Source organism: Pantherophis guttatus, chromosome 7 (genome assembly GCF_059756535.1).
Source record: "Pantherophis guttatus breed Tessera chromosome 7, ASM5975653v1, whole genome shotgun sequence".
NCBI classification, from domain to species: Eukaryota; Metazoa; Chordata; class Lepidosauria; order Squamata; family Colubridae; genus Pantherophis; species Pantherophis guttatus.
In genome coordinates, this window is record NC_142069.1 from 83,618,671 (window position 1) to 83,640,508 (window position 21,838).

At 45.2% G+C, this 21,838-nt stretch overlaps 1 protein-coding gene across 1 annotated transcript in view; it reads left to right on the forward strand.

Moving 5' to 3' along the window:
• VWF (von Willebrand factor) overlaps positions 1-21,838 on the forward strand; it is a 195,543-nt gene that overhangs the window by 71,999 nt on the left and 101,706 nt on the right. The window contains exons 16-19 of the mRNA XM_060684131.2: positions 8,788-9,028; positions 11,190-11,284; positions 13,193-13,353; positions 19,973-20,076. Of these exons, the coding sequence (XP_060540114.2) occupies positions 8,788-9,028; positions 11,190-11,284; positions 13,193-13,353; positions 19,973-20,076 (601 nt within the window). The remainder of the gene's footprint in view (positions 1-8,787; positions 9,029-11,189; positions 11,285-13,192; positions 13,354-19,972; positions 20,077-21,838) is intronic.

Consider the following 21,838-nt stretch of genomic DNA (forward strand, 5'->3'; position numbering starts at 1 on the left):
TGTGACACACAGGGAATTTATCTCTGGTGCATAGGCTCTCAGTGTACATACAAGCAACAAGTGATAGATCATGATCACAGTCATCATAAAAATACATTTATCATCAATCATAAGATACAAACATCACTATCCTGTGATAGTCACAGGATACTAAATAAGCAATCAACATAAATCATACTAGGATACTAAATAAAACAATATAAATCGTAAGATACAAGCAACAAAATTATAGTCATAAGAAGATAAGGAGGAAGGTAATCAGAAATTTGAAAAGAATAATAGTAATACAGCCTTTCTAGATATTAAGATTCATAGACTAGACTAGACTAGATTCATAGAACTGTAAAGGGACCTTGGAGAACTTCTAATCTCACTTCCTGCCCACAGCAGGAGTCATCATATCATTTCTGACAAATGGTTGTCCAGTCTTCTTTCTGAAAACCTCCAGCAATGAAGCTTCCCTCCCCCACCCCCGTTTTTAGTCTTACAGTTCCTGAAATCAATGGCTTCATGCAACTTTTAACCCACATTTTATCCAAAGATGGTATTCAGCTGGTTCAGACCGGTTCGCCTGAACCGGTAGTGGAAATCACCACCCGCCTGCCTGCCCCGATTCTATACCATCCTATTTAGGCACGTATTTAAGGCTGGGTGTATGCACGGAAGGCGCACGCACCAGCAAAGCACATACACAGAAGCCTAGGCCTCACATTTGCGAACCGGTAGGGAAAGTAAGTTAATACCACCCCTGATACTAACTGCAAAGCATAACATGTTGACACATCACTGCCGCCAGGCCCAACTGTGAGGAAGGGGCTCTGGGGAACCTCTGAGAGTGACAGTTGGGGTGCCAACCGTCCCCTCTGATATAATATAGCCAGGATTAGTTAGGATGAATGATTTAAAGCTCTTGGCCTGAGAGGCTCATATTTTACCGAGAGGTATTAAACCATAATAAAGCTTTCTCGTTTTATACTGAGCTTTAGAGGATGGGTGTTTTTTTTTTCTTCTTCTTAATGGACTCCTTTCAAAATCTATAAGCCTGTGTGATAAGAGTGTGATGCTGCTACCAGTAATGTGCTCTCTGTTCTCTTCTATTATTTATGCTTTTATTGAATGTCTTTTATATTGTTATTATTATTATTCTGAACTTCATAATGACACCACGCGACGTTCAGCGGTAGGAGAAGGGAAGAAAAACAGGGAGGGGATCAAAGATGCTTGGACGGCAATTGCCAATCATTCAATCATTCTTCATAATTAATCTTCTGGTGATGTGGCTTCTCTCCGTGGGTGAAGCTCATCAGGTCTCCCTCAAGTCAAGATGCTCTTTCCCCCAATCACATCCACCAAAACTTCATGGCACAGTTTTGACACTGCAAGTGTCTCCCACCAGAGTAGGGAGAATGCTACCCTCTCCAATGAATGAGTAGATGGAGACTTGAACTGGTGTGTGTGTGTGAGAGAGAGAGTGGTGGGATTCAAATAATTTAATAATTGGTTCTCTGCCCTAATGATTGGTGGGGGGGGAGCATGGCCATAGTGGGCATGGCCAGGAGGTGTGGCAAGTAGCACTCGGCTTCCTGCACCTCCCTGGGAGCAAAAATGGGCCCCGTGGGGAATGCTGCCTGCCCCGCACCCCGTTTTGGGCCTAGTAGGCCTCCCTGCAGCATCCTGGGAGCAAAAATGGGCTGCGGAGGGGCCATGCCACACACCCCGTGCCCCGTTTTGGGCCTAGTAGGTCACCCTGCACCCCCCTGGGAGCAAAAACGGGCTGCAGGGAGGCCATGCCACACATCCCGTGCCCCGTTTTGGGCCTAGTAGGCCTCCCTGCAGCATCCTGGGAGCAAAAACGGGCTGCGGGGAGGCCACGCCGCACCCTCTCATGCCCCATTTTGGGCCTAGTAGACCTTCCTGCAGTTACCTGGGAGCCAAAACAGGGCACGTGGAGACTCCTGAAAAGGGTGGGGCAGGAAGGGGCGGAGCCAGCCAGCAATTTAACAACCAGTTCGTCCGAACCGGCCTGAACCAGCTGAATTCCACCACTGGTGTTTGTGTGTGTGTGTGTGTGTGTGTTGCAAAATTTGGACTGATGGACCAATTCATCAAACGTCGGCAGCTCTCTGTGGAGAGAGTGAGATTTTCTTCCTGTAGCCAATGGAATGAAAACCAGAAGGTTGGCCTTTCAATGGTTATTTACTTATTTATTTAAGAGAATTTATGTGGCTACCCACTCACTTTCAGTGACCAGATCTGGATGGCTCACCATCCACCTCTCTAAGGTTTTCTTACAGGCTTGATTGTTGGAATCAACTAATGCGGGATTGAGTTCTCCAGCTGGTGTCCTTTCTCTTGTGCGTTCCATATGTTCCCCGCCCCCATCTGAATGCTAACATTTAAACCAATTATTTTAATTATCCAAGAAAAGTGGGGTGCTGGCATTCGGAAAGCATCCTCTCTCATTTCAGGAATGCCTCTGGCTCCAGTACAGGCATTCTCAAATGATGAAGTGGGTTGTTGCTTTGTTGAGCAGATGCCCAACTCCCAGAAACAGAACAATAGAGTTGGGAGGGACCTTGGAAGTCTTCTAGTCCAAACCTCCACTTAAGCAGGAGGCCCTATACCTGTGATGGCGAACCTATGGCACACATGCCAAAGGTGGCACACAGAGCCCTCTCTGCTGGCACATGTGCCGTCGCCCCAGGTCAGATCTCCGTGGCGTTTCTTTCGTGAGCTTCTATTTTCTATTTAGGCTCAGACTCAACCCTTCCAAGACTGAGTGGCTGTGGCTTCCGGCGTCCCGATATAGTCAGCTGGTGCCATCGCTGACTATTGGGGGTGAATCTCTGCCCCCCACAGAGAGGGCTCGCAATCTGGATGCACGGCTGTCTTTAGAAGAGCATATGACGGCCGTAGCCAGGGGGGCTTTTTATCAGGTTCGCCTGATTCACCAGTTGCAGCCCTTTCTGGACCGGGATGCCTTGCGCACAGTCACTCATGCCCTTGTTACCTCTCGGCTGGACTATTGTAATGCTCTGTACATGGGGCTCCCCTTGAAGAGCACTCGGAGGCTCCAGCTGGTCCAGAATGCGGCCGCGCGGGTGGTTATGGGCGCAACCCGTTGTGCCCATGTGACACCCCTCCTGCGTGAGCTGCACTGGCTCCCAGTGGTCTTCCAGGTGCGATTCAAGGTGTTGGTTAAAGCGCTCCATGGCATAGGACCCAGGTACCTTCGAGACCGACTTCTGCCACCAACAGCCTCCCACCGACCAGTTCGCTCCCACAGAGAGGGTCTCCTCAGGGTGCCATCAGCCAAGTTATGTCGGCTGGCAACACCCAGGGGGAGGGCCTTCTCTGTGGGAGCCCCTGCCCTGTGGAATGAACAGCCCCCGAAAATGCGTAAGACCTCCGACCTCTGTGTATTTTGTTGTGCCCTCAAGGCCCTGCTGTTCTGCCAAGCCGGGCTATCAATGTAATGATTTTTAAATTGGGTGTTTTAAATTCTTGGGGTTTTAAATCTGAGCCGAAATTATGTAATAATTTTAATTATTTTTAACTGATGTTTGTCTCAGGCTGTACACCGCCCTGAGTCCTTCGGGAGAAGGGCAGTATAGAAATAAAATTATTTATTTATTTTATTTATTTATTTTTCCTGCAAATAATGAAACAGAAGCTCACGAAAGACAAAGATCTTACCTCTTGACGCGCTGCTGGTGTTGGGATGCCCCACCTCCCGCCAGCCAGCTGGTCTTCGAGTCTCTGCTGCACGTGTGCGTATGTCCGCACATGTGTAAGTGCATGTTCACACATGTGCACATCCATGCATGCACATGTGTGCATTTATGTGCGCACACACCAGTGATGGGTTGCCCCGGGTTCGGACCGGTTCTATAGAACCGGTAGTAAAATCAGTGGGAGGCTCCGCCCACTGACCCGGACGTCATCAAAAGCGATCTGCACATGTGCAGAAGAGCGGGCACAATGCAAACCGATAGTAATGGTAAGTAGAACCCACCCCTGGTACACACCTTTTCAGTTTGGGCATGCGCACATCAGGGGTGGGTTCTACTTACCTTTACTACCGGTTCGCGACGGGGCCGCACGCATGCTCTTCTGCTCATGCTCAGAAATATTCTGATGACGTCGGGGTCAGTGGGCGGAGCCTCCCACCAGTTTTACTACCGGTTCTATAGAACTGGTCTGATCCGGGGGCAACCCACCACTGGCTCACGCACACAGTTTGGGCACTCAGTGTCTAAAAGGTTTGCCATCACTGGCCGAATAGAACAATTTATTTATTTATTGGTTCGATTTATATTCCGCCTTTCTCCGGAGACTCAGGGCAGCTTACAATGCGTTAAGCAATAGCCTTCATACTTTTGTATATACCTGCTTATTAGGGCTTTCGGGGCCCCCTAAGCAGTGTTCTTTTTTATACAAAGTCAGCTTATTGCCCCCACAAATCGGGTCCTCATTTTACCTACCTCGAAAGGATGGAAGGCTGAGTCAATCTTGAGCCTGGTGAGATTTGAACTTGCAGTAATTGCAGGCAGCTGGTGCTACTTAACAGCACTTTAGTCTGCTGCGCCACCAAGGCTCTTATTTAAATTTAATTTAAACAAGTAAACAGAGCTAGAAGATATTCAGTTTTCTTTCGCAATTCAATTTTATCTCCCTGTACATGCTAGGAAGTATATTTTTTTAAAGCCAGTAAATACGAATATGAAATCTCCGTGGATGTAAAACTCCCTTTTCATCAAAACGTCTATCTTGACACTGTTGAGTTTGGGGGCAGCTGTTTTGTGAAAAGTGCATAAAGTTGGAATTGCTGCCATCTAGAGTTAAGACTGAATTGATGGGACTGAAAATTGTAGAGATGCTAACAGTAAGTTCTGCTAGCGTTTTATATCTCAGATGGAAGTTGTTGTTCAGGGCGCTTAATTGGTTTTGAACAATCTGAAAAAGGTATGAGGGGCCGGAGGAAAAAGAAGCCACGAATTGTAGCCCAAAAACGATTTAGGAAATCTATTTTTCTGCCTGCTTGAGACTGAAAAATGAGGCTGGATAGTAGCAGGAATTTAGCATCTGGAGATACAGGACCATCAATGGATGGCTTATGTTTTGCTTTTTCACTCACAAGATATACAAGCCAGAAATAAAAGTCCATTCGTTGATTGGGATCCAAAGTTACCCCTGAAAAATGGAAGAACCTGTTGCGCTATGAGTCCTTCCTGCAGACATGAAAAAGGGACAGGAGTCAAACAGAATCAGAAACTTGAAATCCATGATTAAAGACCTCCCTGGAATAGGCCTCCTCTAGTATCTGTGAGGACAATGTTGGCACAACAAGGAGTTGGGTTCCTCCCAGTGGTGGGATTCAAATAATTTAACAACTGGTTCGCCCAGGGTCAGGTTGGCTGTTATGGGAGGCATCGCCCATCCTTATCCTCCAGCTCCGCTGCACATGAGGGACGAGCCCAGTGGTGGGTTGCTCCCAGTTCGGCCCGGTTCGGCCGAGCCGGTAGTGGTGACGATGTGACGTCACCGAACCGGTTCTCTGTGACTGGGAGCTGGGCCCTCTCACCCCCCCCGTTATTCCTACCTTTATTTCTTGGTTTTTAGCCCAGATGATAGGCATGGCAGAATGGATCGCCGCACCTCAGCTGGGCAGAAACATAACGCGCTTGCACGGAGCACATGTTTGGCACACGTGCAAGCTAAGCGAGCTTGCACGTGGCGATCGCGCACAAAGCGTGTGCACAAAGAGAACCGGTAGTAACACCAGTTGGAACCCACCCCTGGACGAGCCTCCCGAAACGGTTCACTTGACCCTGGGCGAACCGGTTGTTAAATTACCCCCCTCCCCACTATCAAGTGTATCCTGGGTGCTGCACTGCAATGGATAAACGGGAAACGGAGCGGCCGGCACGAGGGAAGGAAGAGGAGCAGGGAGAAGAAAGAAAGCGACTTTCTCCTTCCCTCACGCCGGCCGCTCCACAGGATCCACTTTGATAGTGGGGGTTAGGTAATTTAACAACCGGTTTGCTTGAACTGGTGCGAACCGGCTGAATCCCATCACTGGTTCCTCCCATATATTCTCAGAAGTCCAGTATCATCTCCGCTTGGATAGGTTCCAGCAATTCTGAAGCCCAGAAGAAAAAGAGAAAGTGGGTGATGGACTACATACAGGTAGTCCTCAACTTACAACCATTCGTTTAGTGACTGTTTGAAGTTACAATGGCACTGAAAAAAAGTGACTTATGACCGATTTTCACACTTATGACCTTTGCAGAATCCCTGTGGTCACATGATCAAAATTCAAATCATGGCTCGTTTTTATTTTATTTTATTATTTTGCTGGAGAACCTTGTTATATTTATTTCTTTCACTCAAATTTAGGATGATTGCAATGTCCCAGGGTTAAGTGATTCCACTTTGCAAACCTCTAACAAGCAAAATCAATGGGGAAGCTGGATTCATTTAACAACCGGGTTACAAGCTTAACAACTGCAGCGATTCACTTAGCAACTGTGGCAAGAAAGGTCGCGAAAGAGAGCAAATCCCACTTAACAACTGTGTCACTTAGCAATGGCAATTTTTGGGCGCAATTGTGGTCATAATGTGAATCCCTCTCCTTAAAGCAATGCCTCTTTTACCAAGATACTTCATTCTTCCCAGCATTTGAAGATTAATAATTCATCGTTTCAAAAAGGTATTCGTATGTTCCAGGAATCACAAAATAGGTTCTCCAGAGGAGTCCCAAATATGCTTTTTCAAGAGGCAACTGAACTCTAGAAAAAAAAATCCCAGGAAGTCCAGTTGCCTCTTGAAAAAAGCACCTTTGGGATAACCATGACCTGAATGACTGAGAATCTCCATAGACATTCTCCAGAAGAAGTTTAGATATGAATTGATTGAGTAGTAACTCCAAACATTCATTCATTCATTCATTCAGTCAAGCACATATTAGATAATACATATTTTATTTTATTTATTTATTTTATTTATTTAATTTATATACCGCCCTACTCCGGAAGGACTCAGGGCGGTGAACAGCCAAACAGTAAAAATACATAGCTACAAGATTTAAAAACAAAGTAAAATCGAATTAAACAATTTGGCCCAAACAGATTAAAACCCCAATCATTAAAAAAAAAACTGATTAAAATTTACATAATTAAAAAGAGGGAAAAGATTAGGCCAGGCCCGCCTGGTGGAATAAAAAGGTCTTAAGAGCGCGGCAGAAGGTGCGCAGATCCGGGATCCTCCGTATCTCCGGGGGGAGCTCATTCCAGATAGCAGGTGCCCCCACAGAGAAGGCTCTCCCATATAAGTATAAACATGATTTAAATACATAAAATGAATACAAATAGAAGAAACATTAGGACAGGGACGGTAGGCACGCTGGTGCGCTTATGCACGCCCCTTACAGACCTCTTAGGAACGGGGTGAGGTCAACAGTAGACAGTCTAAGGTTAAAGTTTTGGGAGTTCGGGGAAGAAACCACAGAGTCAGGTAGTGCATTCCAGGCATTGACCACTCTGTTGCTGAAGTCGTATTTTCTGCAATCGAGTTTGGAGCAGTTTACCTTGAGTTTGTATCTATTGTGTGCTTGTATATTTTTGTGGTTGGAGCTGAAGTAGTCATTGACAGTAGGACATTGTGGCAGATAATTTTATCTACTACGCTTAGATCGGACGAAAGGAGGCGAAGTTCTATGCTGTCTAAGCCCAAAATTTCAAGTCTGGTAGCATAAGGTATTTTGTTGCGAGCAGAGGAGTGGAGGACTCCTCTTGTGAAATATCTCTGGACACGTTCAATTGTATTGATGTCCAATATGCAGTGTGGGTTCCAGACAGATGAGCTGTATTCGAGAATTGGTCTAGCAAATGTTTTGTATGCTCTGGTTAGTAATGTAATATTACCGGAGAAGAAGCTACGTGTTGTGGCTCCGTTACCTGAGCCTGTGTCACTGGCAGGAGAGGTCTCCGAGAGTGAAGCAGAGGAGTTGGCAAGGCCTCCCTCTCCAGGACCGTCCTCTTTGGCAATGCCTTCGGTGTCCGCCGAAGGGCAAGAGATAGGGCCGGGGCCAAGCACGTCCATACAGCCACAGGTGGACAAGAGAAATGAGTCTTGGCTGGATCCACGCCAGCGTCACAGAGATAAGCGCGTACAACAGAAGAAAAGGCGTGCCCGAGATTAGGCTGAGTCACTGGACCACACCCCACAAGGTATAAAAGGGAGCGTGGTGGCCAGTCAAACCTTGTGACGAACAAAGCTGAAAGCTTCCACGCCATTCTGCATTGCCGGACTTTTGCTATAGACTTTGCTGGATTATATCTGGACTTGATTGACTCTGTAATTATTGAGCTGCTTTCCTTTGATGTATCAGAAGTGGGGAGAAATTATCTCTCCTCTTCATAAGTAATAAACTCTTGGCAGGCAGCCACTAGGTTGTTGCCAAGTTCCGTTATCATAAGGAAAAGGATTTTGCCGGTTGGTTTGGTCTTTAACTCTTGAACGTCTGTTGGTGTGTGTGCGTGTGGGACGGGGACAGAACACTACGCAAGATTAGGTTTACAACTCTTAATTGCCTTTTTGGCAAAGTTGTTACAGTGGGCTTTGGCACTTAGATCATTAGATATGAGTACTCCGAGGCCCTTGACAGAGTGAGGGTCGTCTACAAGGTCGTGTCTACTCAGTTTATATATTTTGTGTTCTGATTCTTTTTGCCAATGTGTAAGACAGAGCATTTTCTGACCCATTTTTTAAAAAATTGTTTTACAGCCATGAGTTGTCCAGAAGGCCAACTTTACCAACAGTGTGGAAGTCCGTGCAATCGGACCTGCCGGTCTCTCGCCCATCCAGACACAGATTGCAGTGAATTTTGTACCGAAGGTTGTTTTTGCCCCTTTGGGATGTATCTCGATCAGCAGGGTGATTGCGTGCCCAGATCCCAGTGCTCTTGCTACTACGATGGTGAGATCTTCCAGCCAGATGATGTTTTCTCCGATCACCACACCATGTGGTAAGTGTTGGAACCTGGGTTTCATCTCACATGGATTCACATGGAGAAGTGTCGAATCTTAGTCCCCTTTCACCCAATTTTGATTATATACTGATCAAAATTTATGATGAATGGTTGCAGGAACTGGGTATGTCTAGTCTAGCAAAGAGAAGGACTAGGAGTGACATGATAGCAGTCTTCCAATAGTTGAGGGGTTGTCACAGAGAAGAGGGGGTCTACCTATTGTCTGAAATAGTATAGGGTTTCCTGCCTATGCAGGGGGTTGGATTAGAAGACCTCCAAGGTCCCTTCCAACTATTCTATTCTATTCTATTCTATTCTATTCTATTCTATTCTATTCTATTCTATTCTATTCTATTCTATTCTACTCTACTCTACTCTACTCTACTCTACTCCACCTTAGCTCTACCTCTACTCTATTCCCATTCCATTCCATTCCATTCCATTCACTCCTGTCCTCTCCTCTCCTCTCCTCTCCTCTCCTCTCCTCTCCTCTCCTCTCCTCTCCTCTCCTCTCCTGTCCTGTCCTGTCCTGTCCTGTCCTGTCCTGTCCTCTCCTCTCCTCTCCTCTCCTCTCCTCTCCTCTCCTCTCCTCTTCCCTCCCCTCCCCTCCCCTCCCCTCCCCTCCCCTCCCCTCTCCTCCCCTCCCCTCTCCTCTCCTCTCCTCTCCTCCCCTCCCCTCTCCTCTCCTCTCCTCTCCTCTCCTCTCCTCCCCTCCCCTCTCCTCTCCTCTCCTCAAAACATTCTTAAAGATCCATCTTATTCTGGGCACCCCCCCCCTTTTTTTTTGAACTATTACCATCTGGGTGACGGTACAGGATAATTAAAAACAAGGACAAATAGGCTGAAAAACAGCTCCTATCCCAGGGCAATAACCATACTGAATTCTACGGTATAGTGCAATATCGGCTTTTCAATTTCAATGATATAGAATGTAAAGGATGTATGTTTGTGTTTTTTATTTTTATAGTTATAATGTACACTGAAGACGGCATTTAATTTCGTTGTACCATGTGCAATGACAACAATAAACTAAACCAGGGGTGAAATGCTCCTGGTTCGAATTGGATCGCCTGATCCAGTAGCGATGGCGGCGGGTGGTTCGGAGAACCAGTAGCAAAAATCCCTGCGCACCCCCCCCCATGCCCAGCTGAGCCGCGCGATCATCAGAGGGTGTTTTTTTAAAAAATTTTAAAAGCATTTTTTCTACAACCTCTTCGGCCGAAAAAATGCTTTTAAAAGTAAAAAAAAAAAAAAAAAAAGCCTCTGATGATTGCGTGGCTCAGCTGGGATCATCAGAGGCTTTTAAAAGCATTTTTTTCTACAACCTCTTCGGCTGAAGAGGTTGTAGGGAAAAAAATGCTTTTAAAAGCCTCTGACGATCCCAGCTGAGTTGCCTGATCGTCAGAGGCTTTTAAAAGCATTTTTTAACAACCTCTTCGACCGAAAAAATGTAGAAAAAATGTAGAAAAAATGATTTTAAAAGTTAAAAAAAAAAAAGTTGGTTATGCCCACCCAGTCACATTACCACCCCCCCCCCACCAAGCCACGCCCACAGAACCGGTAGCAACAAATTTTACATTTCACCACTGAACTAAAATAAACTAAAATAAAATAAACATGTATGAGATAACAGGTATAAGTATAAACATGGACATGAGCACATGAAAGGAGTAAAAATAAATGGGGACAGTAGGACAGGGACGGTAGGCACGCTGGTGCACTTTTGCACGCCCCCTGTACGCACCTCTTAGGAATGGGGTGAGGTCCACGGTAGACAGTTTGAGGTTGAAGCTGTGAGGGTTTGAGGATGTAACAACGGGGTCAAGTAGTGCATTCCAGGCGTTGACCACTCTGTTGCTAAAGTTGTATTTTCTGCAATCAAGTTTGGAGCAGTTTATCTTAAGTTTGTATCTATTGTGTGCTCGTGTATTGTTGCGGTTGAAGCTGAAGTAGTCATTGACAGGTAGGACATTGTCCTGCTGTACAATGCCAGCATTTTCCCAGCATTTCTGCAAAAAACTATGTTTTGGCCTCTAAGAACTGGCAGCTTTTGAGGGCTGAAGGTCACTGACCCCAGAGGTCAACCAGGAAAGGCCATGATGGTTAAGGAAGACATGGCCATTAGTTTTTAAAGCCTTCTGCTCCTTTCTCTTTCCAGCTATTGTGAAAATGGCATCATGCATTGCAGCTCCCAAAGACTTCCAGGAAGTTTCCTTCCAGATGTTCTCTTCCAAAATCATCGTTCTGCCAGAGGTAAGTCTGCTTTTTGAACATGTGCATCTCTTTTTGTTTTTCTGTCTTCCTTTCTGTTATTGGCCTCTTATTTTACACGGAGGGAGGAGCGTGGCTTTTGGAGAAGCTTTGCTGTGAATTAATTTTGATTTAAAAAAAAAAACTGGATCCAGGACTTCAGTAAAATTAAACTTCAGTCTATATGAACATTTAAGTTGAAGGAGTTAGAGTTTTTTTTTTTTTTAAATACTGTTTATTACCACTAATCCTTGAATTTTTATTTAAAAGAACACTACTATTTGTCTACCTTTTGAAATGTTTTAAATTAGTTCTGGCTGTGCACCGCCCTGAGTCCACTAGTAGAAGGGCGGTATACAAATTGAATAAAATAATAATAAATAAATAAATAAATAATAATTGGATGGAATTTTTGCTATGGCTTCCTTTTAGCCTTTTCTCTACTTTAAATTTTCTCTTATTAATTTTTTTCTTTTTCTTTTCTCTTCTTCTCCTTCTCCTTCTCCTTCTCCTTCTCCTTCTCCTCCTCCTCCTCCTCCTCCTCGTCGTCCTTCCTCTTCCTCCTCCTCCTCCCCTTCTCCTTCTCCTCCCCTCTTCTTCTTCTTCTTCTTCTTCTTCTTCTTCTTCTTCTTCTTCTTCTTCTTCTTCTTCTTCTTCTTCTTCTTCTTCTTCTTCTTCTTCCTCCTCCTCCTCCTCCTCCTCCTCCTCCTCCTCCTCCTCCTCCTCCTCCTCCTCCTCCTCCTCTTCTTCTTCTTCTTCTTCTTCTTCTTCTTCTTCTTCTTCTTCTTCTTCTTCTTCTTCTTCTTCTTCCTCTTCCTCTTATAACTTTTTATCTTTTTGTTTTTCAAGAATTGCTTCTGCTGAGTTGATTTTACTTTTCTTTCATGTATGGAAATAATGGTTTCTTTCTTTTGTTCATGATGACTTAAACAAAAAAAATGTCCTTAGATGAACTTTGAAAAGGAGACCATTGCCTTGAAAGCTTGAAGTTTAAATTTTTTTAAAAAATCAGAAACTTACAGTATATTCTTCCACTCATCTTTATAGTAGTGCATCAAAAGTTACTAAGGAAAAAAAATCATCTTTTTATTAAAAAAATAGTGTAGTTTCCCTGAAGTTTATATATGACCATGCTAGTTTGTCTAGCTGCCCCCTATCTCTGCAGAAAATAATATCCAATGCTCAATATGTGAAAACAGGAAAAAGCCCCTCGTGATTATGGATTTATTAGGAGCATAAAAGATGTGCGGATTCTTAGCTTTCTTTATTTCAAATGTTCCAGAGGTCCCACAGATGTTGTTCCCAGGCCTGGGGTTAGGGGTGCTTATCCCTGCCAATATATATGTGTGTGTGTGTGTGTGTAGACACACATACACACACAAAGAAAATAAAAATCTAATAAATGAATGGATGGAGAAATAGATATTTCTCTCTCTGGATGCAAAGAGAAAATATCTGCTGTGAACTGCGCCTAGGTGTCAGGAAGGGCATCTGGCCAGTAAATACAGCTTCATTCAATTTCCTGACTCCACCCTGATGCAAGCAATTACAGGGTCATTAAAAGAAACAAAAATCCTATTACCCTGTTTCCCCCAAAATAAGACATCCCCTGATAATAAGCCCAATCAGGCTTTTGAGTGCATTTTGGGGGAAACATAGTAAAATGTGCTGTATTTTGTCGGGGACTCCTTCCAATTCTATGTTACATTTCTATTTTTGTATCTGATTTTCTCTTTACCTTTAATAGTTTAATATCTTTTCAACACACATTGTTTAGCAGTTTTACCATCAGCAGTGCAATTGCGTATTTGCCACTGCAGTCGTCTTACTGTAACATCGTTGGACCTTTCTATGTCTTTGTAAGGATTTCTCATGGACTGACCGTGCCCTTCTTTCTTTCTTACCTTAAAGCAAAACGGAGTGTCTCTTGCAAGCATCCGATGACCACGTTTGTCTGTCCGGCAAATGACCCAAGAGTGAAAGGAGTGGAATGTATGAAGACCTGTCAGAATTACGATCTGGGTTGCGTCAGTCACGGATGCATCTCGGGTTGCCTTTGCCCGACTGGATGGGTAAGAAAGTTGAGGTTATTCAAGAAAAATTGTGCAGGAGGCAGCAGGGCAACTTACTTAGAAAGTAAACCGTAGCTTGATTTTTACATGTGCGCCCGATATTTATTTATTTATTTATTTATTATTCGAATTTCTATACCGCCCTTCTCCTTTCGGACTCAGGGCGGTGAACAGCCAAAATAAAAACATTTATACATAAGTACGATTAAAAATAGATTTAAAATAATTAAATTTGGCCCATAGTTTAAAATTTATCAATTTAAAATCCATATCAAAATTTAAAACCAACCATAAAATCAAGAGAGACCGGCTAACTGAAAGAGATGAGTTTTTAGGGCCCGACGAAAGGTCCGGATGTCGGAGATCACTTGTATCTCTGGGGGTAGATTGTTCCAGAGGGTAGGTGCCACCACAGAGAAGGCTCTCCTCCTGGGGGTCGCCAGCCGGCATTGTCTAGCCGACGGCACCCTGAGGAGGCCCTCTCTGTGGGAGCGAACTGGCCGGTGGGAGGCAATTGGTGGCAGAAGATGGTCCCGTAAGTACCCTGGCCCTAAGCCATGGAGCGCTTTAAAGGTGATCACCAACACCTTGAAGTGCACCCAGAAGTCCACCGGAAGCCAATGCAGCTCGCGCAGGAGAGGAGTCACATCGGAACGCCCCGTCGCTCCCATAAGCCCCCGCGCGGCCGCATTCTGCACCAGTTGGAGCCTCCGGGTGTACCCCAAGGGGAGCCCCATGTAGAGAGCATTACAATAATCCAGACGAGAGGTGACGAGTGCTTGAGTGACTGTGTGTAGGGAGTCCCGATCCAGAAAGGGGCGCAACTGGCGTATCAGGCGAACCTGATAAAAAGCCCCCCTGGCCACGGCCGTCATATGCCCTTCTAAAGACAGCCGCGCGTCCAGGAGGACGCCCAAGTTGCGGGCCCCTTCTGATATATAAGCCCTACTCCCCAAATAAGTCCCCCAAAATAAGATCCCCACCACTCTAGGGTGCACAGGTAAAAATTAAGCTAGGGTGGGTATGAGAGTGGTGGAGTTGTCCTACTACTTACCTTCAGATAGTTGCAGTCAGGCCTCTCACACTTTGGCCCATTTCTTCTGCTGGCAAGGCTTTCCTGAAGGCCTCTGTAGCCGATAACAGAGTTTCAGATCGATCCAGAGCTCTGTTATCGGCTACAGAGACCTTCAGGAAAGCTTTGCTGGCCTTGATCGGACGAACAAGTTCCTGAAGGCCTCTGATAGTGAAAAAGAGGCCGGGGGCGATGTGTGCAAGTGAAGTGAGTCAGTGGACAACAAGCCCCCCCCCAAAATAAGACCTGGTGCCTTTTTTTGGTGGCAAAAAATATAAGACAGGGTCTTATTTTTTGGGGAAACACAGTACTTATTCTTCTAGCCTTTATATGCCCCTCCTATCCAGCAGGGATCTGAGGGGCGTGCATTTCTGTCTTACAGTAAAATAATTAAAATGCAAAAAAAAAAAATGACATAATAAAATAGCAAACTATAACACTAAGTAATAGCAACTGAAATTCCTGACGAAGTAACTGTGTAGAACAAGAGGCAGAGCCTGGGGCGGAGTCAATACAGGAATCAGATTGGAATCATTACGTTGCCACAAGTGATCCCTGTCCAACCCCTCTTGAGTTCCATTAAGTCTTACCTAGATCCACTTTAGCGCTGATTGTTAGTTGACTAGATAAAGGTAAAGGTAAATGTTCCCCTTCTGATGGGACCCAAATTGATAAAGTAGAAGTAGAATTTTATGGACACTAGAGGGCAATATTGTTCACCTTTTTTCACTCTGTCCAACTTCCAGAGTTTGCTTCTCTGCTTTAAAACTTAGGAGCAATTAGGAAATATTGCAGCTTTTGGTATCCCTGTGTGTCAAAAACGACGGGGAATTTTTTTAGAGAAGGTTCAGAACATCCAAAGGAATTAAAATCTCATTAGTTGCTTCAGGCTGCAGATCATCGTTCAAATTTTTTTTAACCGGCTGTGCTTCTCATTTATAGAGATTCGTTGATCCAGAGCTTTGAGCTGGACTTATAATTAGTCATTTAATATGTCAAATAACCCTCCAACCATGGCCAGATGCTCTTACAATGTCCAATATTACTAAAACCAAATCATCAGTAGATTCAGTGTTTTTCTAATTAACGGAACAGTTTCTGCACAAGAATGGAATAACATTTTTAAAAAAAATCTAATTATGAAATAAGGTTGGAGGACGGTTGCATGAACAGACTTGAGCATGACATCATACAGATGTGTTAGCTATTTTCAACTTAGTTAGACTAGGCCAGTGATGGTTAACCTTTTTGCCGTCGCATGCCAAAAGCAGAGAGAACACGGGGAGGGGGTCGTGTGCGTGTGTGCCCATACCTATAATTCAAAGCGCCCCACCCCCCCACGCATGCGTACGTGACCCCCCCGCTTTTGGTATGCGATGGCACGGTGGGCACGGTATGCCCATTTTTCGCCCTCCCCAGGCTGTTGTGGCTCCATTGCCTGAGCCTGGGCTATCGACAGATGCAGACTCTGAGAGTGAAGGAGAGGAGTTGGCAAGGCCTCCCTCTCCAGGACTCTTCTCTCTGGCAATGCCTCTGGAGGACACCGAAGGCCAAAAGATAGGCTCAGAGCCAAGCACGTCCCCGCAGCCACAGGTGGTCAGCGACGAAGTAGATAAGTGCTGGCTGGACCCGCGGTGCAGGGAGAAGCGTGCGCAGCAGAGGGGAAGACGTGCCAGAGATTAGCTGAGTCACTGGACCACACCCCACAGGGTATAAATGTGGGTGTGGTGGCCGGTTCAGTTTGTGACGAGCAAAAACTAGAAATAATTCATGATCTCTGCGTTACTGGACTTCTGCCTGCCTTGTCGGATTGCATTTGGACTAATCCTTGTATTGTTGAAACTTTGCCTGCTTTATCGGAATGCTTGCAGTCTAATCTTTGTTTTGTGTGAGTAAAGTCTGAATTGGCACCTAGCCACTGGGTTGCTGCCAGCTTTATCTTCAAAGATTCTGTCGTGTGGCTTATTAACTCCGGGCCGTCTGTGGGGGTGCGTGTGTGGGACGGGGACAGAATACAGGCTCCAGAGGCTTTCTTGGAGCCTGGAGAGGGTGAAAATGGCCTTCCCCACCCCCACCAGAGGCCCTCTGGAGGCCGGAAGTAGCCCATTTGCCGACTTCCAGTGGGCCCGGAAGTCCCGTTTTTTGCCCTCCCTGGGCTCCAGAGACTTTCTAGGAGCCTGGGGAGGGCAAAAGTGGGACTTCCCCATTGCCCCGGAGGCCCTCTGGAGGCTGGAAATGACCCGTTTGCCGACTTCCAGTGAGCCCAGAAGGCCCGAAAATCAGATGCGCGCACTGGAGCTGAGCTAGGGCAACACTCGCGTGCCCGCCGATATGGGACTAGGCTATGACTCTGGCAGTTTGGATAGTCTTCAAACCAGGTACAAATTGACACTAGGTAAAGGTAAAGGTTCCCCTTGCACATGTGCTAGTCGTTCCCGAATCTAGGGGGCGGTGCTCATCTCCGTTTCAAAGCTGAAGAGCCAGCGCTGTCCGAAGCCGTCTCCGTGGTCATGTGGTCGGCATGACTAAATGCCAAAGGCACATGGGACTCTGTTACCTTCCCACCAAAGGTGGTCCCTATTTTTCTATTTGCATTTTTTACGTGCTTTTGAACTGCTAGGTTGGCAGAAGCTGGGACAAGTCACGGGAGCTCACCCCGTTAGGCGGCACTAGGGATTCGAACTGCTGAACTGCCGACCTTTCGATCGACAAGCTCAGCATCTTAGCCACTGAGCCATCACGTCCCTAAAATTGTCACTAACATAACCTAAATTGCAAGGTTGGCTAGATGCTGCCACCTAGGAGAGTCATTGTGGAACGGTGTGATTTTAAGACTTGGAAAAGGTTGGAAAGGGGAGAGCTGGTTTGGGGTATTTAAGGCACTAGTCTAGAAACCGGGAGACTGGGAGTTCTAGTCCAACCTTAAGCATTGTTGGAAGAAATATCCATCTGGTTCAGTTCCAAGCCGGGAGAAAGACACTGGAAACATGGAGGCTGATTGGAAAGATGGTTTAATGATGACGCAGAACCATTAAGGACGTGTGATTCTGGTGCAGCATGGACCACATGGAGTTGAGAGAGTGGGTGGCTTTTATACCTTCTCTTGGGCTTTGCACTTGAACTTCCTGTTCCTGTGCAAGAACATGTATTCTATTGGCTGTTGTAGGGGTTATGTAGGGGCCATAGGTGGCTCTATAGGTTGTCTGAGTTTCCAGGTTTGGTTGAAGTTTGGACTGCTGAGATGATGCAATGAAAAGGCTTGTGTACTGAAAGGGCATTGGGCAATTCCTATTGTGGCTGAGGGCTAATCCTACTTTTGTTGGCTCTTGAGTGAGGGCTATTTGCTTATGAATAGAACTAGCTATCTCTTTATCTCTTACATCTGCTGTGGGCTATTAAGGAAGGTGGGGGCTGCTTTCCAAGAGCATGTTTCTTCATTTCTCATCCAGGGAAATATAATATTCTGCCATCTTCATATTTCTCAAAATATTTCATTCATCTAGGAGACGGGTAGGTGCTAACTTTCTACAGCATGAAGCTAGATGAGTGACCTTGAGCCAGTCTCTCTCTCTCTCAACCTAGGAAGAAGGCAGTGTCATATCGCTACTAATACCTTTAGCTGAGATGAACAATACATTCTTCATTTATTTTTATGAAGAACCACCAAAATCATCACACAGTTAATTTTTTAAAAAATGATTGTGTCAGCACTAGAGTAAATGCAGGTTGAAGTGCATTTACATTTGCTTTATTCCTGTTTTAACACTAATTTTCAAAGACATTTTTGTGAAACAACAGCAGATCCTTTTCCATTTTTGGTGTCCATCCATAGTCTGGAACCTCTTTAATTTCAGCTCTACCCATTGAAGGTTGTCCATTACTATTTATGATTTACTGTGTTCCATCAACCTGGCCAATTTTTCAATTCGTTCAGCAGACAAATGATTGAGATGTAATTCATTATTGAAACATGCTTTATTGAATTAATTTGATTTCTTAATTTGATTTCGTTTTTACAAATGTGAATTCACTAAACTGCGTGCGCTTAATTCAATCAATGAAGCCAATGGTGAATTAGTCTACTTGCCAGCATAGGAATATTGTAAGGGGAGCCTTGATAAATAGCTGAGGAGGGAAACAGATCTTCTCTACTCTTCATATTGGAATGACACTATAATGACTTTTTAAAAAGAATTAGGTCACCAGGCTGAGTTGCTTAGTGGTGGGATTCAACCGGTTTGGACCAGTTTAGGTGAACCGGTAGTTAAAATGCTGCCTGGCAGTTAAGGATATTGTTGTGTTAACCAACCAGCAGAGCAAATGCACAGAGAAACGGTACTGAGAGCAATGAATACAATTCATACAAACTGGTTTAACAAAGTTTTTTACTTTGTAGTGAAAAACAGTTGCATAGTCTTTTAGTCAATCCAAGTCTTTAGCCATTCAAATCAGTCCGGAGTTACAGAAAACTTCTTACCATACAAAAACAGCAGTAGGTAATAAATAGCAATTCAACGCTGGTAACAAATCACGATGGTAGCAGATCCATCCATGATGAGAGCAAGTCCAACAAAGATGAGAGCAGGTCCAACAATGATGAGAGCAGGTCCAACAATGACTATCGCTCAGCTCCCTTCTTATATACAGTTTACACTAGTAATTATCCACTTAAGATAAGTGAAGTCAGCAGTGCAATGACTCAACAGTACAATTAGGATAATTGCAGTCAGCAGTCAGTCAGCAGTCAGTTACAATGACTCATCAGTACAATTACTCAGCATTACATCTTAAAGTTACAGAATACATTTAAAGTTATAGAACACATATATTGCCTGAACAACCTGTTAGGCTTAAACCATATCCTAACACTGGCAATGCCCCTCCCCACCCCGCCCCTTCCAGGAGTCCCCATGCCCCCATTTTTGGTCCCAGGTAAGTGCAGGGAGGCCTACTAGGCCTAAAAGGGGGCACAGGAGGTACAGTACCTCCCCATGGCCCATTTTCACTCCCAGGAGGCTGCAGGGAGGCCTACTAAGCCCAAAATGGGGTGCGGGGGGAGATGCATCCCCTCCCCTGCTGCCCGTTTTTGCTCCCAGGGGGGTGCAGGAGGCCGAGTGCTGCTTGTCACACCCCCTGGCCACACCCACCATGGCCACCCCCACCCAGCTGGTCATTAGGGCAGAGAACCGATTGTTAAATTATTTGAATCCCACCACTGCTTCAGGCTACCTATGCTGACTGCCGGCTGCCTGCAATTTGGCAGTTCGAATCTCACCAGGCTCAAGGTTGATTCAGCTTTCCATCCTTCTAGAGTTGGTAAAATGAGGACCCAGATTGTTTGAAGGCAATATGCTGACTCTGTAAATCGCTTAGGGAGAGCTGTAAAGCGATGTCAAGCAGTATATAAGTGCTATTGCTATTGCTAGAACAAGAATCATTTGTGATCTCCGTTAGCTTGCAGATAATGCTTGTTCTCCTGGGTTTTTCTGCAGCTGTATAAATTTCATTGGGTATAAAAGTTTAAATATCCATCTATTTCCATTCTAGGTGCGACATGGAAACAAATGCATGGTCCCTGAGAATTGCCCCTGTTTCCACAACGGACAGGAATATGCACCAGGACAAACAGTGATAAAAGACTGCAACACATGGTAAGGAGCTAACTGTGAAGTTTCCGAAAGATGCCCTAATTAATTCATGAGCCATGAGCCAAACTTCAAAAGAAATACAGTCATTTATTAGGAGCACCATTTCGGCAATATTCGGATGCAGTTAGAACTAATCCCACGTAGATTTACGTTCCTCTATGACCCTGTCTCTCCCCTCCTCCCTGGCCTAAATCATAAATCACATTCTCCAATTAACCACTTTGGCTGGCTGTGAAATCCAACACCCTCCTTCTGATTGCGGAGAGAAAGCATGTATGGAATGTAGCTTCAGTTAGGGAAATTAATCAGCTCTATCAGTTCTCCCTCCCTCCTGCTTATGGCAACCTGAAAGCTTTGCAAGTTGACATTCGGCTCCCCTCACTTCCTGAGGGCGACCTGCGTAAAAAAAGTTGACACTAACCTCTTTGATGTTGATCTCCCAAAACAAAATTCTTAATAACCAGTCCATCGGCCTTATTAACAACCTTTGATGTCTTTGGCAACCGGCCAAAGGCTTTTCTTGGCAAAACCCCCACAAAGCTCAAGAGACGCTGACAAGAAGCACTGGAATCAACATTGCTTTTCTACAAAGAACCCAACGGCTTGTTGCTGCTCTTTTAAGCCTTATGGGAGGGGCCAATCATCTCCTTGCCTTACTACCAAGTCGTCCTCTCTGCTTTATCTGCTCCTGCCTTCTGGCAGCTCTTTTCATACGTGCACTAGGAACAGGCTCCTCCTGTTCCTCTGCCTCTCTGCTGTCCGTCTCTGGAGGCTCCGGAGTCCGCACATCACTCCCAGATGGCCCTGGCCCCATCTCTGCCTCCGATGCAGAGCCCTCATACGGGCCTCCCCCTGACTCCAGGACTGGCCCATTGTCCTCCCCAGCCTCCTCACTGTCTGACTCCACTGCCAGCTCTGCAGGCTGCTGGTGGACCACAACAGCCATAGACAATCCATGTATAGAAATGAACAGACAACATAGGCTATTTACAACAAACATTGACGAACAGTGTGTTAACCGTCTCCCTCTTCCTTAGAAAAAAGGGAACGAAAGTTACATAGGGCTGAGCAGAGAATCAACCTGTCTTCTTTTCCATTAGTTCTTCTTCAATTTTGAGTAAAGAGAAGCACACTCTCTGGACGAGTCCTGGGTCATTTTTTTTTTTTTATTTAAAGCAGAGTGACTCCTGCAATGCTATACCAATAGCAGTAGCCATAGCATTAGACTTAAGTACTTCCCGATATCTCTTTTCAGCACTCTCTCTGGGTGGTTTACAATATAGAATATTTGCATATTCCCCCCAACAATTCCGGGTCCTCATTTTGCTATCCTCGGAAGGATGGAAGCCTAAGTCAACTTTGAGCCCGGTTAGGATCAAACTCCAGACTGTGGGCAGAGTTTACCTGCAATACTGCACTTTCACCACTGCACCACCAGGGAGAGCCCTGGTCAGTGGATAGGTGTTTTGTCTGACTCTCCTTAACTCCTTGCCTACAAAATGCAGGGAAATGAATAGAGAATAGCATAGCATAGCATAGCATAGCATAGCATAGCATAGCATAGCATAGCATAGCATAGCATAGCATAGCATAGCATAGCATAGCATGCAGAGCAGAGCAGAAAAACAGAACTGAACAAAACAGAACAGAATTCTTTATTGGCCAAGTGTGATTGGACACACAAGTCTTCGGTGCATAAGCTCTCAGTGTACATAAAAGCTATAAGTGATAAATCACTTCCACAGAGCCATGAGGAAGGGAGAAG